Source organism: Sparus aurata, chromosome 9, assembly GCF_900880675.1.
Source record: "Sparus aurata chromosome 9, fSpaAur1.1, whole genome shotgun sequence".
Classification (NCBI taxonomy): domain Eukaryota; kingdom Metazoa; phylum Chordata; class Actinopteri; order Spariformes; family Sparidae; genus Sparus; species Sparus aurata.
In genome coordinates, this window is record NC_044195.1 from 24,019,952 (window position 1) to 24,041,518 (window position 21,567).

At 41.7% G+C, this 21,567-nt stretch overlaps 2 protein-coding genes across 2 annotated transcripts; one reads left to right on the plus strand and one right to left on the minus strand.

The window, feature by feature from the left end:
- Nucleotides 1-1,006: 1,006 nt before the first annotated feature.
- Nucleotides 1,007-21,324, minus strand: gcc2 (GRIP and coiled-coil domain containing 2). Its single transcript, XM_030428720.1, has 24 exons — nucleotides 21,132-21,324; nucleotides 20,171-20,233; nucleotides 19,951-20,035; nucleotides 19,776-19,855; nucleotides 19,560-19,664; nucleotides 18,968-19,472; nucleotides 16,963-18,788; nucleotides 16,085-16,145; nucleotides 15,861-15,961; nucleotides 15,560-15,658; nucleotides 14,613-14,732; nucleotides 12,859-13,023; nucleotides 12,445-12,549; nucleotides 11,369-11,531; nucleotides 10,978-11,078; nucleotides 10,650-10,727; nucleotides 10,387-10,524; nucleotides 9,555-9,676; nucleotides 9,198-9,374; nucleotides 8,687-8,895; nucleotides 6,564-6,791; nucleotides 6,059-6,198; nucleotides 3,616-3,817; nucleotides 1,007-3,189 (listed from the first exon to the last, which is right to left on the minus strand). Exons 1-24 carry the CDS (start codon nucleotides 21,135-21,137, stop codon nucleotides 3,116-3,118), a joined length of 4,953 nt encoding a protein of 1,650 aa, XP_030284580.1. The 5' UTR covers nucleotides 21,138-21,324; the 3' UTR covers nucleotides 1,007-3,115.
- tmem223 (transmembrane protein 223) lies at nucleotides 4,432-6,006 on the plus strand. The gene has a single exon (XM_030428748.1). The coding sequence runs from the start codon at nucleotides 4,630-4,632 to the stop codon at nucleotides 5,437-5,439; it is 810 nt and encodes a 269-aa protein (XP_030284608.1). The 5' UTR covers nucleotides 4,432-4,629; the 3' UTR covers nucleotides 5,440-6,006.
- Nucleotides 21,325-21,567: the final 243 nt, after the last annotated feature.

Below are 21,567 nucleotides of genomic sequence, written 5' to 3' on the forward strand. Positions count from 1 at the left end.
AAACAAGTGTGTGCTTTTATTCTGAAGGTCGTGGCGCTTGTTTACTGTTGTTGTGTGAATGTGTGGCAGCTTCTCGTTCAGTGTGTGTGTGTGTGTGAGTGAGCTTCCATCGCCGCTGGAGGATTACAACTTCGGTTTTTACAGCCAGAAAAACTGCAGGACCCGCCCTGCGAGCCCGGAGCGAGACGAGTTTCTATCTACTGCTTATTTATCATTAAAGTGATGCAGGAGGCTGCTGCTGCATCCTGCGAACGCTCCTCTTCACTAACATGTGAAGCATCAGGTCAGAATTTGTGGAAAGTCTGACTTATATTTTTTTCATATTCTAGTCGCCGGAAACTATACAGATGTTCAACATGGCGAGCGGGTGACGTGAAGAAACCTCACCCACATCAAGAACTTCATAAAAACTGTCCACAGGTTATGACAGACGCAGTGAAGGAAAGAATTTACCTGTGACTACTACTCTTCTCTACTACAGGCAGATAATAGATGATTAAAACTAATAACAATAATAACAGTAGGTAGAAACACATCATATAACAGCCAGGTGTTAATGATAGTGCTGCTGCCCACTTCCCTGTGGAAGTAGCAGTAGATAATAACATGTTTACCTTTCCTTCAAGTGGCTATTATTTGTTGTTTCCTCCCCTGCCTGCGTCATGCTACTGGAAACCACATATATGTCCTTAAAAGGAAAGCCCCTCTGCCCCTTCCCCTCCTTCAAGTGGGATGGGGGCTTTCACAGAGAGGGAAAGAAATGCACAACTGCATAGAAACTCTGGATGTGTCAATGCACATTTCAAAACGGATTGAGACTAGAAATGAGAAACTCTGATGTCAGAGAAATAAAACCAAGGACTGAAAAACTATTAGCTGTGCTCTTATGTTTATCTTGATATTTCAATTCACTTAAAAGGTCCAATTGTGAGGTTTAAACTGACCTTTAGATGCAAAGTTTCATGTCAAAATGAATTATAATAAATGGACATGTAAAGTAATCAGACACATTTTCATCCCTGTTGACTTTATTTTAGTTTACAGTTGAAAATAACCAAAAATCAATCAAACAAACACACAAAAAAAATCAAGAACTGAACTAAAAATAAGTTGAACCAGTTAACAGAACAAGATTTTAAAGTTACAGTAATCTCTCACAGCTTCTCCCAACATTAACCGCCATAAATATAAAAGCCTTAGATACAAATACATTCACTCACGCTGAAGGAATCACAAAAAAGCTGCCGGCAGAATGAGAAAAATAATGAGCCAGTTAGTCTTCATTGGTACGATGTGAGCAAAAATGTGTGTAACGAGGATGGATGTGTGATTTACGCGGAGGGGGACCTCTGCACGCTGAGAGGTCAGAGGTCACAGTCAGGCACCCAGGGGTCTGATAGGGAGTCTTGCTCAAGGACACTTCAGCAGGGTTGGATGTGCTTGCTTGTCACGGAGACCGACCTTCAAAAAGCCAGCTGAGCAGATAAAGCTGCATACAAATCTTTCATATCCAGTGATTAAACAGCAGCACAACAGCTGACGGAACCAGAATGTATTTACCAAAACAGACATAGAAAGCATTAAAATAACCATTTTGTATTAAGCCAGAACAACCACAACAAACAATGACAACAAAGTACACAGTAACCTGAACAGAGTCACTATGCAACCACTGTTAGAGGATATGATAAACTAAAATGTAAAGAAACCACTTCTGATTGCAGAATGTGAAGCATTAGTGAACGACTGCAAAATCAATCCGAAAAAGTATAAATATGATATTATGATGATGTTCTGTCAGTCATGTTGGTCAGGTGAACCTGAGAATGTAGAAATGCACTTATTTGTACTTGAATTAAGATAATGACAGACATACAGGAAACCTGTTTTTTTTTATTTTATTTACTGCATGTGTTTGCAGCTTTTAAGATCTGGATAAAGATGCTTTGTGGCTGTATTTCAATATAACAACGTTTGGTGGCTCTCAACCTTAACAGTCATCGCTTTTAAATGTCAATTTAGCCAATCTCAAAGCACAGCTGTTAAAAAGCTGGCTGTTAAACATGTTGTGAGCCATGATTTAATTTCACGAGCATTCAGTTTTCTAACAACAGAAAACTGAGGTTTTAAAAAATTAAATACAACTCCAAATCACTACAAAAGCATGCCTATTCGCACAAGACTAATATTATCACGTGACATATGGTGGGTAATACATGATGACAGTTTTCCTTCACAAGTCATGGACATGGCGGATTTGCACTGGATTAAGATCACAGAAGTCCTCGACAATTATTACAAATTACTAGAATTCCCCAGGTTCTTAATGTCTTTTCTCTAACAAAAAATAAAAGCAGAGACGATGTTAACTCTGATGTATTGAGTGAGTTTCAAGTAAAACTGGCTGCCTCTAAGGAAGTAAAAACAATTGAAAATCTCGAAAACTGTTGAAAAAAATGCAAAGAATATGTGATTTGTACCCAAAGATCTAAAACTCTAGTGTGGTTCTTGAAGAGTACTGTGCCACACAGTACAAGCCCATTAGAAGTAAAATCTTGAGAAATAATCAGTCTGAAAGTGATATAATGCCACTAATGAAGAAGTTATTCCCTTGATTAAAACCTCCTCCTACAATTTTTGCACATTATTGTGCATTATACGGTGTGAATATACCACGATATACAAATGATAAATTCATAGTGCTAATGCCTTTTAATGGGTTCCACTTTAAGGACGCATTACCCTCATGTCCAGTAAATGCTGTTATAAATACGTGTGTTGATAGTAAAAGTAAGGAAGACAGAAATTTCTCACAGTTTATATTAATTGTTAAGAGACTTATCTAACTATTGCACTGCAAATTCAAAACAATTTTCATGTCAAATGTTTTGGTTGTGTCTCCCACTTCTTATTTCCTTTCTGATACATTCCTTGGTCCCTTCAACTGTGTCCTGGAAAATGTTTGTAAATGCCCCTGTTAACCTCGAACTTTTACCTCTTATCTGAAAGTGAAGCATCACTGCTAAGTATAGGTTTTCACAGAAAAAGGCCCAGTAACATCTTATCCTCCCCCTTTCTCCTCTGATTGTTTTGTTGGATTGGTTGACCATCAGGTCTATCTGATCCCCGACCAGCTGTGGAGATAGGAGGACCAGCCTGAGCCTCGAGTCCCGGAACCCTCTTCCTCACCTGCACAAAGGAGACCAAAGAACATCTGGTTAGAAATGATGTAGATATTATTGGCAGTATGTGGTGTGGCACCTCAATAACCTTGAGAGAGAAAAAAATTTGATTTGTGTAGGAACAGAAGAAGCGACACACTAGCGGGTTGACTGGTAAATAAAGTGATCTGCATTTACTGACAAATACATACAGACAATTGTGATATATCTAAAAGATTTAATGGTAGATCTACTATCACTACAAGGATATTACTGTTACAAAACATGGGTTTATAAGCAGTTTGGTCAGAGCTCAGATTGATTTTAACCTGTATTGACATATTTTGTGTGTATTTTATTTATAGCTATATAATAAACCTTTTTAACAATATTTGAGTACACTGCAAAAGTTCTGTAGTGAGTCACAAAGCAGAACATTTCAATCAAACAATACCTTGTGCAATGGCAGCCAGTTTGCTCTTCTCTTCTGGACTGAGCTGCAGCATTGTGTGGATGACGGGCAGAAGCGCCTGCCTCTCGCTGCCAGATCGCAGGAAGATGAACTGCAGCAGGACGTTCTTCAGATACTCCAGGTTGGCCACGCTCTTCTCCCTCTCATGGTTTCTCTCCAATCGGCGTATTTCACTCTTCAGCAACTAGCAGGGAGCACATACAATCAATTTACATAAAAACCTGAGGAGTTGTTAAAGTTACTTCATGCTTACACACTAAATCTCTGTGAATACTGAGAACAGGATATAGGATTTAGTCAACAGGTAAGTAATAGACTAATGTCAGGCAAGGTGGAGGTAATGAATGCCATGACAAGGATAACTGATCATTTTACAAAGTTAAACATGGTCAGTTTAAGATCAAGGACATTTTTTGTGTCCCTCAAGCACTGGGATATAAAAGGAAATGTTTTCCTCACAGACTTTCAGTTAATAGAATGTTCTCATTCATTTTGCAAATGTTAGATTCTCTATAAAGCGAGATGAGTGTCAACACTGTTGCTCCAACACCTGTATTCTTGTAGTCAGAGATTATGTCTTTTATAGAATGTTTATTACATTGAATATTTTTTGTATGAATCACTAAATTGATTATAACTGAAGCAGTATTTACTGGACAGCTTAATTTTTGTAGTACAGTTGGCACTCATTATTTATAAGAACGTTAGCTGTTATTGGTGAGAGAAAAAACAGGACAGAATAATAATACACACAAAATAAATTGTTTTATTGGGTTTGCACGAGCGACGAGTCATTTTGGTCAGCGCTGCTTTCCGTAACTCGACGCCTACGTCACACAAAACAATATGGCGGCGCCCTCTGTGGAGCAGCGCCCTGGAGTGTTGGGAGAGAAGCGTTAATACCCGAGTTATGAAAACGACTTCCACGCGTATATTATCGTAGTTCTGTGGTCAGATAGCAGTGATTCTATTTAAGACATTTCTCGTCGTGTAAACATGGGTTTACAGCGTTTGTTACGCGGGGCACTGGAGTGTTACTCCAGACAGTTCCGACTCGTGAATGTTCAGCAGAAAGTCTTTCAAAATGCCTCTTCACAGACTGCATCGAGCATGTTCAGCACTGCTAACCGGGTTACATGTGCAGCAGGTTTATTCGGCAGGCTATTCCTCCCGACCTGCCGCCTCGGTGCCGCTCACACACAGCTGGCTGCCCGCCGCAGCCTCTGCACCGCCGCACAGCTCTCCAGAGACGTCACCCTGTTCGAGCACGACAGGACCCGCTTCTTCCGGCTCCTCTCGGTCTTCTGCGGCGGACAGTTTATCTTCTGGACGTACATGGGCCACTTCGCCTTCACTGAGCTCAGAGACACAGGGGGCGCTGCAGGGACAGGGAAAGCCAAGGTGTCCCCCACCACCACCACCGGGCTGGCTGGGCTGTGGAGCTTTGAGATGAACCTGGGCTCCAACACCTGGAGGTACGGCTTCACGCTGGGATGCCTGGCGATAGGAGGAGGGATAGCCGGGCTCGGGCTGCTGTTTTGCCGGCGCTCTGTCAGCCAGGTGGTTCTACACAAAGGTGGGCGGATGGTGACAGTGTGCACACAGTCACCTTTGGGACCCCGCCGAGGCCGCAAATTAACAGTCCCGCTGTCCCAGGTGGCCTGTCACGCTCACAGACAGGAGTCTCCCTCGTTCATCCCACTCAGGGTCAAAGGACACAGGTTCTACTTTCTTCTGGACAAAGAGGGGACTGTGAACAACGCAAGGCTGTTTGATATCACTGTTGGGGCTTACAGACCAGTTTGAGTTATTTGCCATAACTGTGTTGACACCAAAGAACATTTGCTCACACATGCGATCAGGGCCGCAACTGTAAGGATTAATTTTGTTGTTGAAAATGGTTAAGGGTGTTCATTAATGTTTCACAAAGCCTGAGAAGACGTCCGAAAATGTTTTTTTTTTTTTTTTTTTCCAGGAATTAAAGATATTCAGTTTGGTGTCATAGAGGAAGAACACAACCAGAAAATACTCGCATTTGAGAAGCAGGAATCAGATCATTTTGACTTTTACCCCTTAAAGAATACTCTCACTGATTAATCAATCATCAAAGTAAGGGGCAATTAATTTAAGAGTTGACAACTAATATATTAATTGATTCATCTGTGCTTCTCTAGATGTGATTTTCCATGACTGCCAAACAAATTCTATCAGATCGAATATGGACTTATTTCATTTAATTTATGCCCATAATCAAACATGGCGTACCCCTGCTGTTGATACTGTCAGAATAAATACAATGAGTTATATAAAGTCTACAAGTATCAAGGATCTGAATTAATTAACTTTGAAATTAAACTGGTTGTCATCTCTGTACTTTCTGCTTGGATGTGTGTGTGTGTGTGTGTACTTGTGTGCTTATACATACGGTAATCTGCTCCATGAGAACAGCGTTGGTGGCCTCAGTTTCGTGCAGCAGGCTGTTCATGTGCTCCATACTGCGGGTGGCTGTGCTCAGCTTTTGACTCAGCTCTTCTTTGGTTGGCTCCACAGTCCACACAAATGGTTCTACAGACCAAACCAAAGTCGTATGCAAGTTAAATGATCATGTTGTGTGAAAATCAGAGGGGAAGACGTGGAAGGAATCATGTCTTGATCACAATAAGTCACAGTCAAAAATAATTAAAAACTTTTTTAAAAAAAAGTCTACTTTCTTGTTTCTACAAAACTAGATAAGTAAATTATGTATAATGAGGTTTTATTCTGGCCTCTTTCTGAATCTCCATTAATTGACCCAAACAAAAATGGCAAGCGGATGAGTAACCAACATTCATTTTGATCGTCTTGTTTTGACTTTTGAGACAGGTGAAACACTGTACATGCTGCTTTCATAAAGTAACTGTTACAAGGTGCACTTCTTCCGTCTAACACACCTTGTTTGGGGTCTGGTGACATGAGAAGATGCTCCAGAGAGGGCAGGGGTGTAAGAACAGGAGAGGGGCTCTCAGTCTCAGTGGTCTCCATACCCTCGCCTTCCTCCCTGGCCATAGACTGGAGGTCACTGAGGACCATTAGTCCCAGCCCCGCCGAGTTCTGATCTGTGTTTCTGCGCTGGGGGTCTGACGCCAGGGACTTACGGCTGGACTGGACCACCACTGAACCTGAAAGAATAACAAAGATTAATGCAAACATAAAAACCCCCCAGAAAATAGTTTATTAAAGAGATAGATGTTTACCTAATGGGTTCTACTCTGGGCCGAAACACAACCTCCATTCAAGTTTTGTCAGAATCCATTCTGTAGCTTTTGTGTAATCTTGCTGACAAACCAAACAACAAACTTAAACAAAACCTAACCTTCTCGGTGGAGCTAATAAAATATAATAAAAAAATTTAATATAATTATAGCTAAAAATATTAACTGTCAATCTGATTTGATCATTTCACACCAAGGTTAAAGTTTAAGTTTCAACTATTACCATTCTACCTCCACAGACTTGTCCTATGTGGTTGTTTATCTGATGAGGAGGGCACCTTTAATTTGTACAGAATTAGTTTTTTTGCCTGGTATTTCTCAGGTTGAGGGATTCGAAAGCTAAATAAATAACAAAGACAAATCCAAATACATTTTGTCAGCATCTCTGGACTCTCCATGCTGAAGCAGTGCAATCCCTGACCACACTCAACAGTATCTCAACATAATCTTACACCATTCCTTGAGTCCTACATCATTGGGACATGAGGGGGCACCAGACACACTCTGGTATAACCCAATTCAACTGGCAATAACAATGAGAACAAGTGTAAAGCGAAGGGTGAGGTGCTCGAGAGAGTGGGCGGACAAAAGAAAATATTGTGATTAATGGACCTGAAACTGAAGCCAAGGACCAAACTCTAAACCAATCCCCTCGCCTTCCCACCTCCAGTCTGGTACTCTACCTCCTCTCCCCATGCAGCCGAGTGAAAAGAGCAAGACGCTGAATTCTTACTCAAGCATGTACATGTTTTATTCCCCGTGTGTCACTGCATTTTTATTTTATTAGTCTGATCAATTCAGAATAATTAACAATTAGGCCTATGGCTTCCTGAAGGCTCGAGGCCAGCAGGAAGCTTCTTATCCTTCTCCTGACACAACAATCCTGGTTATAGAGAGCTTTAGGATTTGCACAGATCATATCTATCAAATCTGTTACAGGCTCACCACTCAGGAGGACAGAGTCAGGATAAATCAAGCTGTAGGGTTAAAGACAGCACTGATTCATAGATGAAATTAATTTCCTGGACACAGAGCAAGAGAGCGAACAGCAGCCGGTTTCTTGTAAAAGGCCGTTTTCAGAATTAATATTTATGGTTTGTGTTAATGTTCTGTTTGATTGTTTGGATTAAATATTAAATGGGGCAAAACATGTCAAAGAACATAGATCAATTTTACCGTTTCTCACAGTTGATTCATAAAAAACATATACGATGCCAGTGAAGGTTGTCCAGGGTCCAGCAGCTTTATGAACAGCCTGCCTTATGGGGCCAGTAAACACACTGACGTTCAACTCTTCTTTCATTAAATTCAAATATTGTGGTGAAAAATGCTCAAATGTGACTTTCAGTAATATTGGCTGAGTTCATCGGGCGACTCCTGGCGTGCATGTCTGAGCCACTAATGATGAGCCTCTCCAGATGCCACAGTGAGCTGTTTGCCCCACTGAGAGGCGGGAACGGAGCTGAGGAGCCTCGCCAACACCTGGCCATAATGAAGTGACAGAGAAGAGACACACACACACACACACACACACACACACACACACACACACACACACACACACACTTTCCTTTCCTCGTCATTACTATGTGTGTATTTGCTGTTTGACTCCAGAGGACAGCTGTGTGGGAGGTGATGAAGGAGCTTCCAGTGCTGCTCTTCTGATAAACAAACCATTTCACCCATCATTCCTCTCAGAAAAACACAGTAAACAAGATAGAAAACTTCAGTTCTCTTTAACACTTGATACTCTGACGGATCTCTGTATCACCATAACGTTTGTAGTTCGTCTCCATGCTTACTGTTCTGGCTCTGCAGGTTGAAGAGCTGCTCCTCGACGCGGGTCAGCTGGCTCTGCAGGGTCTCCACAGTGCCCCGGTGGTCATCCTGTAGCTTTCTCAGCTGCTCCCTGTAGGTCTGGCGCTGGGTGTCCACCTGGGAGGACAAGTCAGCCTGAGCCTGAGACAGGTCTGACCGCAGAGTCATGTTTTCTGACTGCACTGACAGTAGCCTGGAGGTGGAGTTAGAGGAAGAATTCAGAGTGAAGCTGCAATACTAAGTTGATTGATCGAATATCAGTCAGCAAAGCACCTACAACATATTTCATGCAAACATCGGTTGGATGTAAGTCCATTTATCTGCTCTTCTTGGTCTTACATCATAGTAACGTAATAGCAATGCAAATATTTTGGGGTTCGGGATTGCTGGCGAGACAAAACAAGACTTTTAACTATGTCACTTTGTGGTCCAGCAAATTGTTAGGGGCATTTTCGTATGGTAAATTCTAAAGAAGACACCGTAAAGCCAGCTCACCTCTCTCGGAGCTCGGCCTCCTTGCTGATGGTTTCCTGGAGGATCTTGTTGTGTCTCTCCAGCAGAGTGTCGTGTTCATTCTGGAGCTGCTGCAGCTCGGCTGTGCTGCTCTGGAGGCTCTGATGGCTCTCTGCCAGCCTGGACCTCAGCTGGTCCACCTGAGAGGACAAGTGCTCCCTGCAACACACACCACATATTCATTATGTTCACATAACATTCTTACAGTGTCGACTGACACAAACTGTTAATCAGACTACCTCAATATACTTTCAATTTTGCTCACCCTCTGTGTATATATCTGTCATGCGTTATCCCAGTTCTGATATTCCATGTGTGTCATACAGGTAGTGTCCTTACCTCTCTAATTTACCAGTCTCTCCATCACTCTGGGAATTGGTTTTGCTCTTCTGCTGTTTGAGAACATTGTGGACTCGCACCTTGTAGCTCTCGAACTCACCAGTTGTTGCCATGAGCTCAGCCTGGAATCAGCACACAGATTAAGCAGAGATGCACAGTGAGAAACACTGCACACATTTACTGTAGATCATAAAATGTTTCTGCTCACTGAAAGGAGGAAATTGAACTGCAAAAGAGTTTGACAGTGAAAGGTGAGCAGGTTGTAGTCGTCACATAATGAAGAATACTTAAGTGTAACCTTGTTTTGATGGTGAAGGTCTTAAATTTAACTTTTTTGCCAATAATGGTTCAAATAGTGCATCATATAATCTTACGGCTGTAAATCATATTCCCTTTTTTGTGTTTTTCCCTAATTGTTCTTATCAAGCATCAACATGCTGGTTTCAACTTCTCTGATTATGCAAATTCACAGGTTTTCTCTCCTGCATATCGCTGTATATCAAATCCCTTTGGATTTTTAACTGTTGGTCAAAGCACACAAGCAATTAGAGGTTGTCACCTTGGGCACTTGGAAGATGAAATAAGCTTTTTTTCAAATTTCTTTGACACTGTAAAATGAAGTTATTAATCAAACATAATTTAGAGATAAATAATTAAAATAGCTGAAAGTGTCTCCTGTAGTTTCAGCGCCTCAAATACTACAGCTGATGTGCTCTTTAGCATCGCACTTTACTCCTGTCTCATTTTGGTGGAGCTGCTCAGTGTGTGAAAAATGTTTGTAGGTGTGTGTGTGTGTGTGTGTATGTGTGTGTGTCTGTGTGTGTGTGTGTACCTGAGCAGTGTCTCTCTCCTGCTGTAGACTGTTGATTCGCTGCTGCAGGGAGCTGCTGGTTCTTTGTTGCTGTTCCAACGCAGACCTCAGCTGCTCCTGCAGACGATGCCGCTCTGCTGTCAGCTCACACAGCTCGATCTGAATGATCAAACACGTTCATGGACACTTTAATATGTGACTCATGTAGAACTGTAATGTTGATTTTGTACAACTACATATTTCATTAAAAGACTGTTTTTCCTAGAAAGCTTTGGCTGCGTTACCTTTGAGCTTTCTAGCTGCTGTTGGTTGCCCTCCAGCTCTCCTTTCAGAGACGCCTGCTGCATCATGAGGGAGCTTTCCTGCACGTACACACACACACACACACAAAATGTAAATGGATATACCCATGTACTCAAACAGGGCAACACAAACAAATTAAGATTAACTATTCACAGCATGTTCAAGGCCTCCCCTACAATCATTCCCACACATGGTTGCGTAACACTATTTACATTCATCAGGCAGCTATGTTACACACAGTAATAGGAAATTCTGCGGGATGAGGTTACAAACACACACAGACACACACAAAGACACACAGAAGCAGACCTGTTTCTTGGCATCGGCCAAGTCTTTTTTGGTCTTCACCAGCATCTGTTTGATCTTGGAGGTCTTCTCCTCCCCCTGGTCCAGCTGCGACTTCAAAGACTCTGGACACACAAATACACACCCACACACACAAACAAAACAGGCAAATAAAATGGTTTAGGTGAAATACATACTGGAAAGCTTTAAGGTTAACGAGTTTTCTCAGCATTTTTCTTTAATTACAATGCTTGAAACTGTAGAGAAACAACAAACATGTAGAAAGACAGAAAATGCAACAAAGGGCCGTGTAGTTACACGCCAGTAAATTATCCGGCTTGTGAAGAAATAATAAATATTTACCATCAGTGAATGGGGACCATATGTACATTGTACATGAATGTCTCACACGTACCAATCTCCTGTTTGAGCGTGTCCTCCTTCTGGTTCAGTGTGTTTATCTGGGCCTTTAACTCCTCAGCAGACTCGTCTCTCTCTACAAGTTTGGCATTGAGTTCTTTGACCAGGCGTTCGTAGTCGGCCATCTCCATGTCCAGCAGAGAGCTCTGCTGCGCCTCCTACAGGCAGAGTAAACGTGCTGCAGTATTATGGATAACAAAGCTAAAACAAAGCTCAATTATCTAAAACTTTTAGGCCCAAAAAAAGAAAGACTGACTTTATCTTGTCGACATTTCAAAGCCCATTTTATCCTGCGTAAAATATTTTTACACAATAATACATGTACAGAGCCGAATTAGTTTACAATTAGCCGGTGCCATGCTTAATATATATTTAGCTAAGAAACATTAAAATTGTGACATGTTTTTTAAAAAACTTCTCCCTTTGTAACTGGGTGTGTGACTGATGAGAAGGGGACTGTAGTGGTTTTCATAGCAGTTCAGGACCTGACCTTTAAAAGCGCCAAATTCTTTTTACAAATTTTACAGTTTCAAAAGATCTCATTCCAGTGAAGTTTGACCATTATCATGTATATAATAATATCATTATGTTTGACAATAATCCAATAATAATGTTCATCTTCGATACATTTTCTGAGTATACGTATATCTTTATCACTTTTCTTTTATAACATTTCTCGGATCTTTGCCAAAAAAAAGAAAAGCACAAAAGTGTCATCACAGGTGTTTTTTTTTTTGTTTTTGCAAAAATTCCAAGATCAGCCTCAATAATAGCATGTTTGAAGGGCTGTACTAACAATGTGGACACATGACAGGGTCAGACCTCCTGGCTGATCCCACGTACACTGCTGTACTCTGTAGGTCTCCACTAATGGAAAACAAACAGCAGCTCCTGTGCTGTGGGCTAGAACTGCTCTCTGTCTCAGTGAGAGGTGCTGCTGTAGCTGCAGGGCAGCCATCACCGGCCCAGTCGCTTGAGTGGACAGGCCCTCTGAGACACTAGAGTCTGAGAAACTGTGTGTGTGTGTGAGTGTGTGAGTGTGTGAGTGTGAGTGTGAGTGTGTGTGTGTACCTTGCGTAGTTGCTCAAGCTCCTGGGCAGTCTGCTGAGACTGCTGCTGCTGCTTGCAGAGCTGGGCTGTCAGCTCTTCTACCTCCTTCATGGCAGATGACAAGTCCTAGAGAAGCAAGAAAACAAACACACAACACACACACACACACACACACACACAAAGGGGTTTTTAATGTATATACTGTATTTTTCATATTATTTCATCAATCTTTAGAAGCGTACAGCAGTTTTAGTCTTAAGTGTGGTTAAGTCGGATGTGAGGATACCTAAAGCATTTCTAAAAGAACCAGTTTCACCTGCTGTGTGTGGTTCAACTACAAGATCAGCTCTAAAATACAAAACAAAGAGTGTAATAGTACGACCTCCAATAAATACACAACAGTAATACTGAGTATCCACCGCTCCTTATTCTTACCTTGATCTTCTGCTCTTTCATAGCTCTCTCAGCCACCAGGTCTCTCTCCAGACTGCCGGACTGCCGTTGCAGCTCCTGGTTTTGGGTTTCCAGCTGCCTCACTGTGTTCCTCACAGTTTCTATACCAGCCAGCAGGTCCTCCTTCTCACTCCTCACTGCCTCGTTCTGCAAAAACAGAAATACTCCGTGTTACCATCCCATCATGTCATAAACGTACATCTCCAAGATGGCAACGTCTCGATGTTTACCAATAGAGAGAAAATGGGATTTAACGATTATTATGACATCTATACAGTGGCAAGGTTTTGACTCTCATATCATATAAGTGAAAAATTATCTGCCTTTCCTCGGGCAGGTGAAGGGTCCCATGAGCATCTTAAACAAAAACTCTTCAGGTAAACTAAAATGAGCCTGTAACTTTGAAGCAAGTTACAAACTACAATCCAATGAATAAGACAATGCTCTCCACCATCTCCATAACATTAAACATTAAATGATAAAATTCAAATCATGTAGCTGTGATTTTCTCTGATGCTTTATGCGCTTTTTAATTAATTAACTTTAACATACAATATCTAATTTCTGTCACTAGGGTCTCTCAGTCAAAACAAAACAAAAGACGTGAGGGATCGCAGGAGTTACACTCTACATTGTTAAACAACTACTACTGCTAGGACGAGATGATGTTTTAAAGTTTTATTCGTGTTATGTTTAGTCATATTCACTGACTTACTCTGTAACCAATCATCTTGCGTTTACCCAAAAGTTATAGCTACAGATGAACTACATATAACGCATAATTGAATAATGGGTTGAAAATTGGGTTTAAACATTGTTGGGATTATTTTGGCAAGAACAGAACTCATCTTAGACATTTTAATGCATTAATGTTAGATATGTTCTTGCGTTAGTATGGTTCATTCCTCCAGTAAAGTATCAAAAAGGAAGAATACTGAAGCTCTGTAGAATCCTGACTCTATACTAAGACACTTCCTGTTTATTCTTTTCTTTGATTTGACACCCTTCGGTAGGTTTCATTGAGAATATTAAATGATCCCAAGAGAGAGCTTTTTTACTCAATTCAGATTCAAGGTTTTCACCTGAACGTTCACATGTAGGCAACACACGTGGTATATTTGAAAGTCATTCATGCAAAACTGACAGCAGCAGCCTCTGAGGGCTTTCTCCATAAGGAACACTGAACCAGCAGCAGCAGCAGCAGTTTCGTCCCATCATCTGTCAGCCAAACACTGAAACTATGATTGGTAAACAGAGACATCCAGACGTACTCTGAGATTTCCAACTAGCTTTCAGTCCGCCTGCTCCCCCCTTGAGACCCATGATCGCACACAAGAATAAACCCCAGTCTCAGAAAATGGTGTAGCACTAGCACGCAGCAGATGGAAGCTATACTCCGCTCCATTTACCTGCCTGTTGTTCTTTCATTGGAAAGAAGCAGTTATGAGCTCGGGGAGAGGAGTGTATATATATAAACAAAATTTCTCCCCAGCTCACCCAGTCACATCTGATGGGCTATTTGTGGGAGCCGGGCTGTCAAGCATAGCTGGGTAAAGTGTCGCTGGCTGAAATGACTCTCTGTAAATCAGAGGGAAACTGAGTTATGCGAGAAGTATTGGTGAGATGTATGGCCGAACAAAGTGGCACTACGCAGATTTACTGGAGGGCGAGAGCGGTGTGTGTGTTTGTTAGAGGTAACGTGTGGGCGTGTGTGATTGAGTGTGTGTCTGTGTTACCTGTGTGACGGCACTGCTGAGTCGACTGGTCAGCTCAGCAATCTGTCTCTCCGCCGCCTCCACCTTCTCTCGCTCCTTATGCAGTTGCTCTATCTGCGTGTCGTAATCTATCTGCAGGTTCTAAACAAATATACACACACAGACGCACACATTCATTCATTACTGGAAGCCGGCTGAACAGCTCAGTGAAGGTAAACACTATGCATCTTAGATATTGGCTGCATTTACATTAGAGCGTGGGACAAAACTCTCATTAGGCACAACAGACTGGTTCCTTCCCCTAATGGAGACACAGTCGTAAAGCAAAGTGCAGTCTGGGGGCTGTTTATGGAGACTTCTGGGAGCGACATCATGGCAAAGAGTCTGTTGCAGAGTGAGCAGTTTCCACTTGCCAATTAGCAACACATTAGGAATGCATTCAATTAATCAGATGTATAACTATCAAAAGTCTCAGCTTATGTTGGGCTCCGCTTTAGAGGAAAATCTAATGGTTCAGTTCTGCCATTTTCATAAATATGTAAAACAGAGACACGCCCATACTGTCTTCACACCCTACTTAAAATCCTCAATGCACTAAAATACCACACAAACTCTAAATCCGTAATGCCTTGTGTAATGAATCTTTCGCATTGTGCAAATAAAAGTTCATAATCACTGCTTCATAGAGTAATTTACTAATTACTTTTTACTTTATTAGAATAGTGGTTTCTTGCTCCCGCTGTAGAGAACACAACTTTAAAAAATCCACATGTCCTATATTGCATGTTTTAAATTTTCACACAGGTCAATATGAATAAGTCATACGATTCATACAGTACCAACACATAAGTGTGTTAAAGCAGGTTTTACCCATCAGTTCACTTACTCAAAATAAACAACTCCTTGACATAAAAGTCTTTCTGAATTACAAATATAACAGAACATAAACAGGACAATGTGTCTCTTACCTTGTAGCCTTCAGCTCCATGAATGATATCCTTCATAGAGCTGTTCACTTTCTCCCTCTGTGCTTTCAGTGTTTCTACTTCCTCCTTGAGGGTTGCAACCTGGAAGAAAACCAAATAAAACATTAATGTGTGCACAGTTGCTACTCCCTACTACCATTAAAGAGAATCAACATCTGTTCTGTTCTGTTCTAATGGTTTAACCACTGTAACATAAATCCCTGTGTATTTATTATCATTACATTTTCATGTTGTTAAATAAAAGGATAGCAAACTTATATTAACAGGTAACTATTTACTTTACCTCTTTCTTGCTGATGTCCAGCTCCTTCTTTGCTTTGATGGCCACTGCCTTGATTTTGTTCATCTTCTCATCCTTCTCTTTGTGTTCTTTCTCCAGTAGAGCTGAAGGGAGAAGCAGTTAACGTGGTCTGAATCGAGCATCTATAATTTATCACCTGCTTTAAAGAGCATTCAAATTAAATCCGTTTTTGAAGGTCCATATATTTAGCAAAATAACTTTAATACCTATTTTGTCTTTGGTCTCACTGGCGGCATTTCCCTCAGAGGAAGCAGACTGGGCAGCAGACTGTTGTGAAAGTTAAAAAGAAAAAAGTAGGAGGATGAAAAATCAGCAAACAGGAGAAAAAAGGCCACTTCCATTGCATGTCAATCACCACTGTTTTTTTAAATTAAGTGTTTTGTTGGTTTATTCAACATTTTCTTCATTTCCATGAGAGAAACATTCCCCCAAAATATAGAAGAACTTGTTTTTCTTCTCCAGAGTTTCATTTTAAGTAGAGTCAATACATAAACCTCTTCTCCAATTCAGAGAAAATTAGAAGTGCAATACCTTTAGAGCTGGAAAACACATTTAATTATCTGTCAATTAATCTACAGATTATTTTGTCAATAAACTGAGACAGCATCATAGAAAATGATGGTCAGTCACAATTCATTGTTAATAAGATGAAGCAGTATCTATGATCAATAATAATAATCAGGACTAGGAATGGGCTTGGTCAATTACTGGATCAAATATTCAACATTTTCTTTAAAGAATTTTGACTGATTGTTGATGAAATTAATGAATAACCTAACTCTGTAAAGTAACTCTTGACTAAAGTTAACGTTCAAATTAATGGGGGGGGGGGGGGGGGGGGGGGGGGTAAAAGTACAATAATTGGCTCCAAAATGTAGAGAAGAGAAAATCAGATATACTCTCATTCCAACACTTATTCTAAACTTTGACTTCAGAATTGTATTTTTACTGCAAGTGTTTATTAGCTCCAAAAATAATCATAATGACTATCCGCCCTGAAAAAAAATATTGGCTAATCCCTCATCAGGACAACCTTAAATGTGAAATTCACTGAAGAACCTGACACATCAGGAGCTCCACTCACCTGAAGAGCTGCCATCTCGCTCCTCATCTGAGATATGAGTGACTCCTTCTCCGTCAGCTGTTCTTGGAGCTCTCTTCTCTCCTTCTCCATGTCACCCTCCATTTCCCCCTTATCCTTCTCCTCTTTCTCTTCTTTCTCCTCACTCACCAGAGAGATGTGAGCCTGCAGTTTCTTGTTCTCTTCATTAATCCTCTCATTGACTGCCTTCATATCCTCCAGGTCTTTCTGCAGCCCTTCGGTATCCTTCACCACCTCCTCCAGGTTGTTTCTCAACATGTTCCTCTCCTGTTCCAGGTCTGCGATACGAGCCTGGAGCTCCTTCTGCACCTCCTCTGATGTTGTTACCCCTTGAGCCTCCTCAAGACTACTCCTCAACAGGCTCCTTTCCTTTTCCAGCTCATCTACATGTGCTTGGAGCTCCTTGACTTCTTCGTTGGAGTTTCTGAGTGCTTCGGATTGATTTTCCTCCAGAGCTCTGATGGCGGTGCGAGCCTGCTCTGCCTCCTCTGCCAATGAATTCAACTTCACCTCGAGGTGATTTTTTTCAGATGTTTCCTGCTCTAGCTGAGCCTCTAATGCTGCCAGCTTGGAGCCCAATATCTCCCCCATTTCCTGGGCTTTGGAGAGCTCAGAGGATGCCTCTTGTAATTTCTGATGGAGGTCAGTCTTTTCTGTGGAGAGGTCTTTGATAGTCAGCTCTAAGGCAGAAAGCGACTCCTGCCTTCTGTCCACCTCCTCTTTTAGGTGCTCCTTCTCCTGTTTGAGATGTTGTACTTCATCCTCTAGGCTTTTCAACTCCTTCTCTTTCTCCGCTTTTTGCAAAAGTGCCTCCTTTCCTTGCCTCTCAATCTCATTCGCTCTGTCATTGTCCAGCTTCTGCATTTCCTCTTCTCTGAGCTGAAGCTGGGAAAGTGTTTTGTCTCGCTCTTCAGTCAGTGTGTTGACCATCTCTTCCAGGTCTTGAGTTGCTTTTTCCCTCATCTGCAGTCGGGAGAGGATCTCCTCATTCTGCCTGGTCAGTTCTTCGACAGATTGTTTCAGCTCACAGGCTAAAGTTGTTTGTTCCTCAACAGAAGATTGGAGTTTCTGGTCCTCACCAGCTGAAACTTCAAGCTTCAGCTTTAGATTGTTTTTCTCCTCTGTAACCTCTCTCATCCTCTCCAACAGCTCCTCCCTCTCCTGGTTCAGTTGTTCCATCTTCTCCTGGAGCTCCCGTACATTATTAGCCCCCTGCTCCTTCATGGCTTCGTACTGCTGAACAAAATCTTTTGTCTTCTCACCCAGCTCCGTCTCAAAACCTTGCAGGATGTCCCTCATGTGCTGACACTCAGCCAGAGCAGAATCTCTCTCTCTGGTCAAGGTCTCACACTGGGCCCTCAGCTCCTCTTGATTCGAATGGTCCTCAGAACTGATTGCTGACTCTTTGGACTCACAAGGGAGGGTCTCTTCTGCATCTCTGTGTGCTTCCTGTTGGTCTGGGTCCAGCGTTACGGCTGCATCATTGGGAGCGCCTTCTCGGTTCATCTGCAATTCATTGATTTTGAACTCCAGCTCTTCTCTCTCCAACTGGAACTCCTCCTTGATCCTCTCCAGCTCTGCCTCGAGTTCCCCCTTCACATTACTGAGCAGGGTGAGCTCGTCCTGCAACATGGTGGTCTGGGCTTGAAGTTCTTCAAAGGCTGCTCTCAGTCTCCCAGTCTCTGTCTCCTCTGGATCACCATGGCTGGAGTCAACCTGGCTACAACCAGACAACTCCAGCATTTTGGCGATCCCCGACCCACGGGGGGGTTCCTCCTCTTCCTCCTGCACATCCTGCAGGTAACTGTCTGCAAAAATATAGATGATGTTAGCTGAAAAAGTCGTTTTAATTTCCATCTAATCGATGATGTAAATACATACACACACCAGGCTTCACAAAAAGCTTCTTAAGAGTAACCATCAAGCACTTTTAAGATACCTAAACAAAACATTTCCAGACTCTCAAGTCTACATGATTGAGTTTTACCTTTGAGTGCGAGCTGCTCAGTCAGTTCCTCATGGAGCAACAGGAGTCTGTCCCTCTCAATTTCACAGTCCTCCTCCAGAGCCCTCATTTCCTCCTCATGCTGCAGACTCTTCTGGGCCAGCTCCTCCTTCAGGTTCTCCACTTCCTGCTGGGCCTCTGTCAACATCCTTTGGTGGCTCTCCTGCAGCTCAACAATCTCCCTAGATTTTCCCTCTTGGGTCGCTTCAAGTTCGGCTCGGAGAGTTTCCAGCTGAGATTCTAAGCGAATGCGAACTCCTTCTGCGCCCTCTTTTGCACTCTCACGTTCAGCCAGGCGCTCCCTCTCTCTTTCACTCTCCCTCTGCCTGTCACTTTCTTCTCGCTCCTTCAGTAAGTTCTGGAAATAAGCCACTTCTTCTTGGTGTTTGTTGTTGGATTCCTCAATGCTGCTCTCTAGGCTCTCAATCTTCTTTTGGTGATCTTCTATTACACGGTCAAGCTCTCCTTGCAGTGCTGCCAGATCATCCTGCACAAAATAACAGTTATGTGTGATATGACAATTTGGCCAGTTATCCAGTGTTACACCTCATTCAGTATATGTGATGTATTTCACCTTGGCTTGCTGCTTAGTCCTCTCTAGATCTTTACGAGACAGTGTAAGACTTTGCTGAGTTTCAGCCTTCTCCAGCAGTAAGGCATCCATCCTTTCAGTCAGCTCCTATTACACACACACAAACACCCACATGATTTGCATGATTCAGTATGGAAATGAATTACAGCATGTTAACAGAGGAATATTTACAGCTGAAATATAATGAGGTAAACAAACCTGTATCAGAGCAGAGTCATCTGAACTGCTGTTATGGTTTTGGGATTGCTGTTTGAGTGATGCAACTTCTTTTTCCAAATCTGTGAAGGGAAATAATGTTACATACTCTTACCCAAATGGACCACAGAGCAAAAGACTCCAACGCAAACACAAGCTTTTGTACATTCTAAGCTACCTGCATATTTGCTCTTCATCTTCTGCATGCCAGCCATCTGTTTCTTTGCAAACTTGATAAGGTCATCTTTGGACAGCGTGTCCAGCTGAAAATAAAATACAAGGAAAAGGGAGGTACATTAATCCGTACCAAAACATATCTAACAATGTATCATGTTTATACAATTTTAGACACATATAGATCTTAAAAGACTCCTTGAGCGCTTGTAGATGTGCACTACCTTTGATTTGGCTGCACCCCCTGGTGACTGAGCCACGGACTCCGCTCCGGTTCCACCAGGGTCCTGTTTCAGTGAAAGGGAATAAGAAGAAATGACAAATCTAACAAGGTGCAGATTGTAACAAACCAGACCAGTGTGTTAAATGTGTTTTTAATGATTGCATGGATGTTTTTCGAACACTGCACGCCTATTGCAGCTATCTTAGCCAAGTTTTCTTTAAAAAACATATTTTGTCATTTGAATGTTATTTGACTTACCCAATTAAATGAAGGTTTCATCATAATAATAATAACCAAAAAACACTGTGATGTATGCATTTGTTCTTATCTAACAGCGTGACTTTAGCTTGATTAAAGTCAGTCAGCACAGAATTTCCTTTGAAAAACCACACATTTACTGTTTCTCTGCTTACCAGCAAAAGTAAATTGTTGACAGGACATGTTTAAAAACATGTATTGTTTTATTAGGAGCCACTCTTCAATTCGGCACATATAAACCAACTGCAAGTATTTTAATTTAAATGTATGCTTAAACAAAGTCAAGTCTTTCCCTGTGTCAACACTACACGAGTGCACTGGATGGAGGAGACGAGCAGTGTTAATCAAATTCGGAATGCTATAGTAACATGGTTGATATACGTATGTTGTCACATGAAAATATAGCTTTATGTATTACCAAGTGCCGCTAACGTATTGTGGACATTCAGAGTATTTAAATACCAGGGTTAAGAGTGAGTTTCGGTGATAATAGCGCATAATATGTAACTGGACCTGCTGAGGGCTGTTCGTGTTGCCAGCCCTGTTTCAAAGTCCACTTACAATTAAACGCGAGCAGCTTAGCGCCGAAATTGCAAACAACAGAGCATTATATTACTAGCTAACATGAAGATGCCATACACGTAGTACTAAGTTGCGGCTGACTAGCTAAAGCTAACTCCTCGACCCTGAACCTTTAACGTTACCTCCATCTCAAGCGGTGTTCAGCTGCTCCACAGTCGTCTGACAAACACAGTGAGATAACCGGTAAGTCGACCGGACAGAATTAAAGCGATATGTGAAATTATTTCCGATTTTTTTTTAGGTTTAACACGAAATCATCCCCTCTGTTTTGGTTTTGAGTTAGCAGGCTAAAGCAGCGACCTGCTTCCGCAAACGTCAACCAAGTGACGTCAGATTGATTTACGTCACAACAGGATATAAACATGAAACACATTTTTTTTGTTGCTGTTGTTGCATGCTTTCCTTTTCAGTCCCTTGCAAACTGTACACATGTGAACTGTACTGAAAAACATTGAGCCGTCAGATACAAATATATCATCTGTTTTTATTTTGGAAATGAAAAATAATATGGTTAAACTGACACCTTTCGGAGACCTGGCTGTTCCCAGCTACTAACTA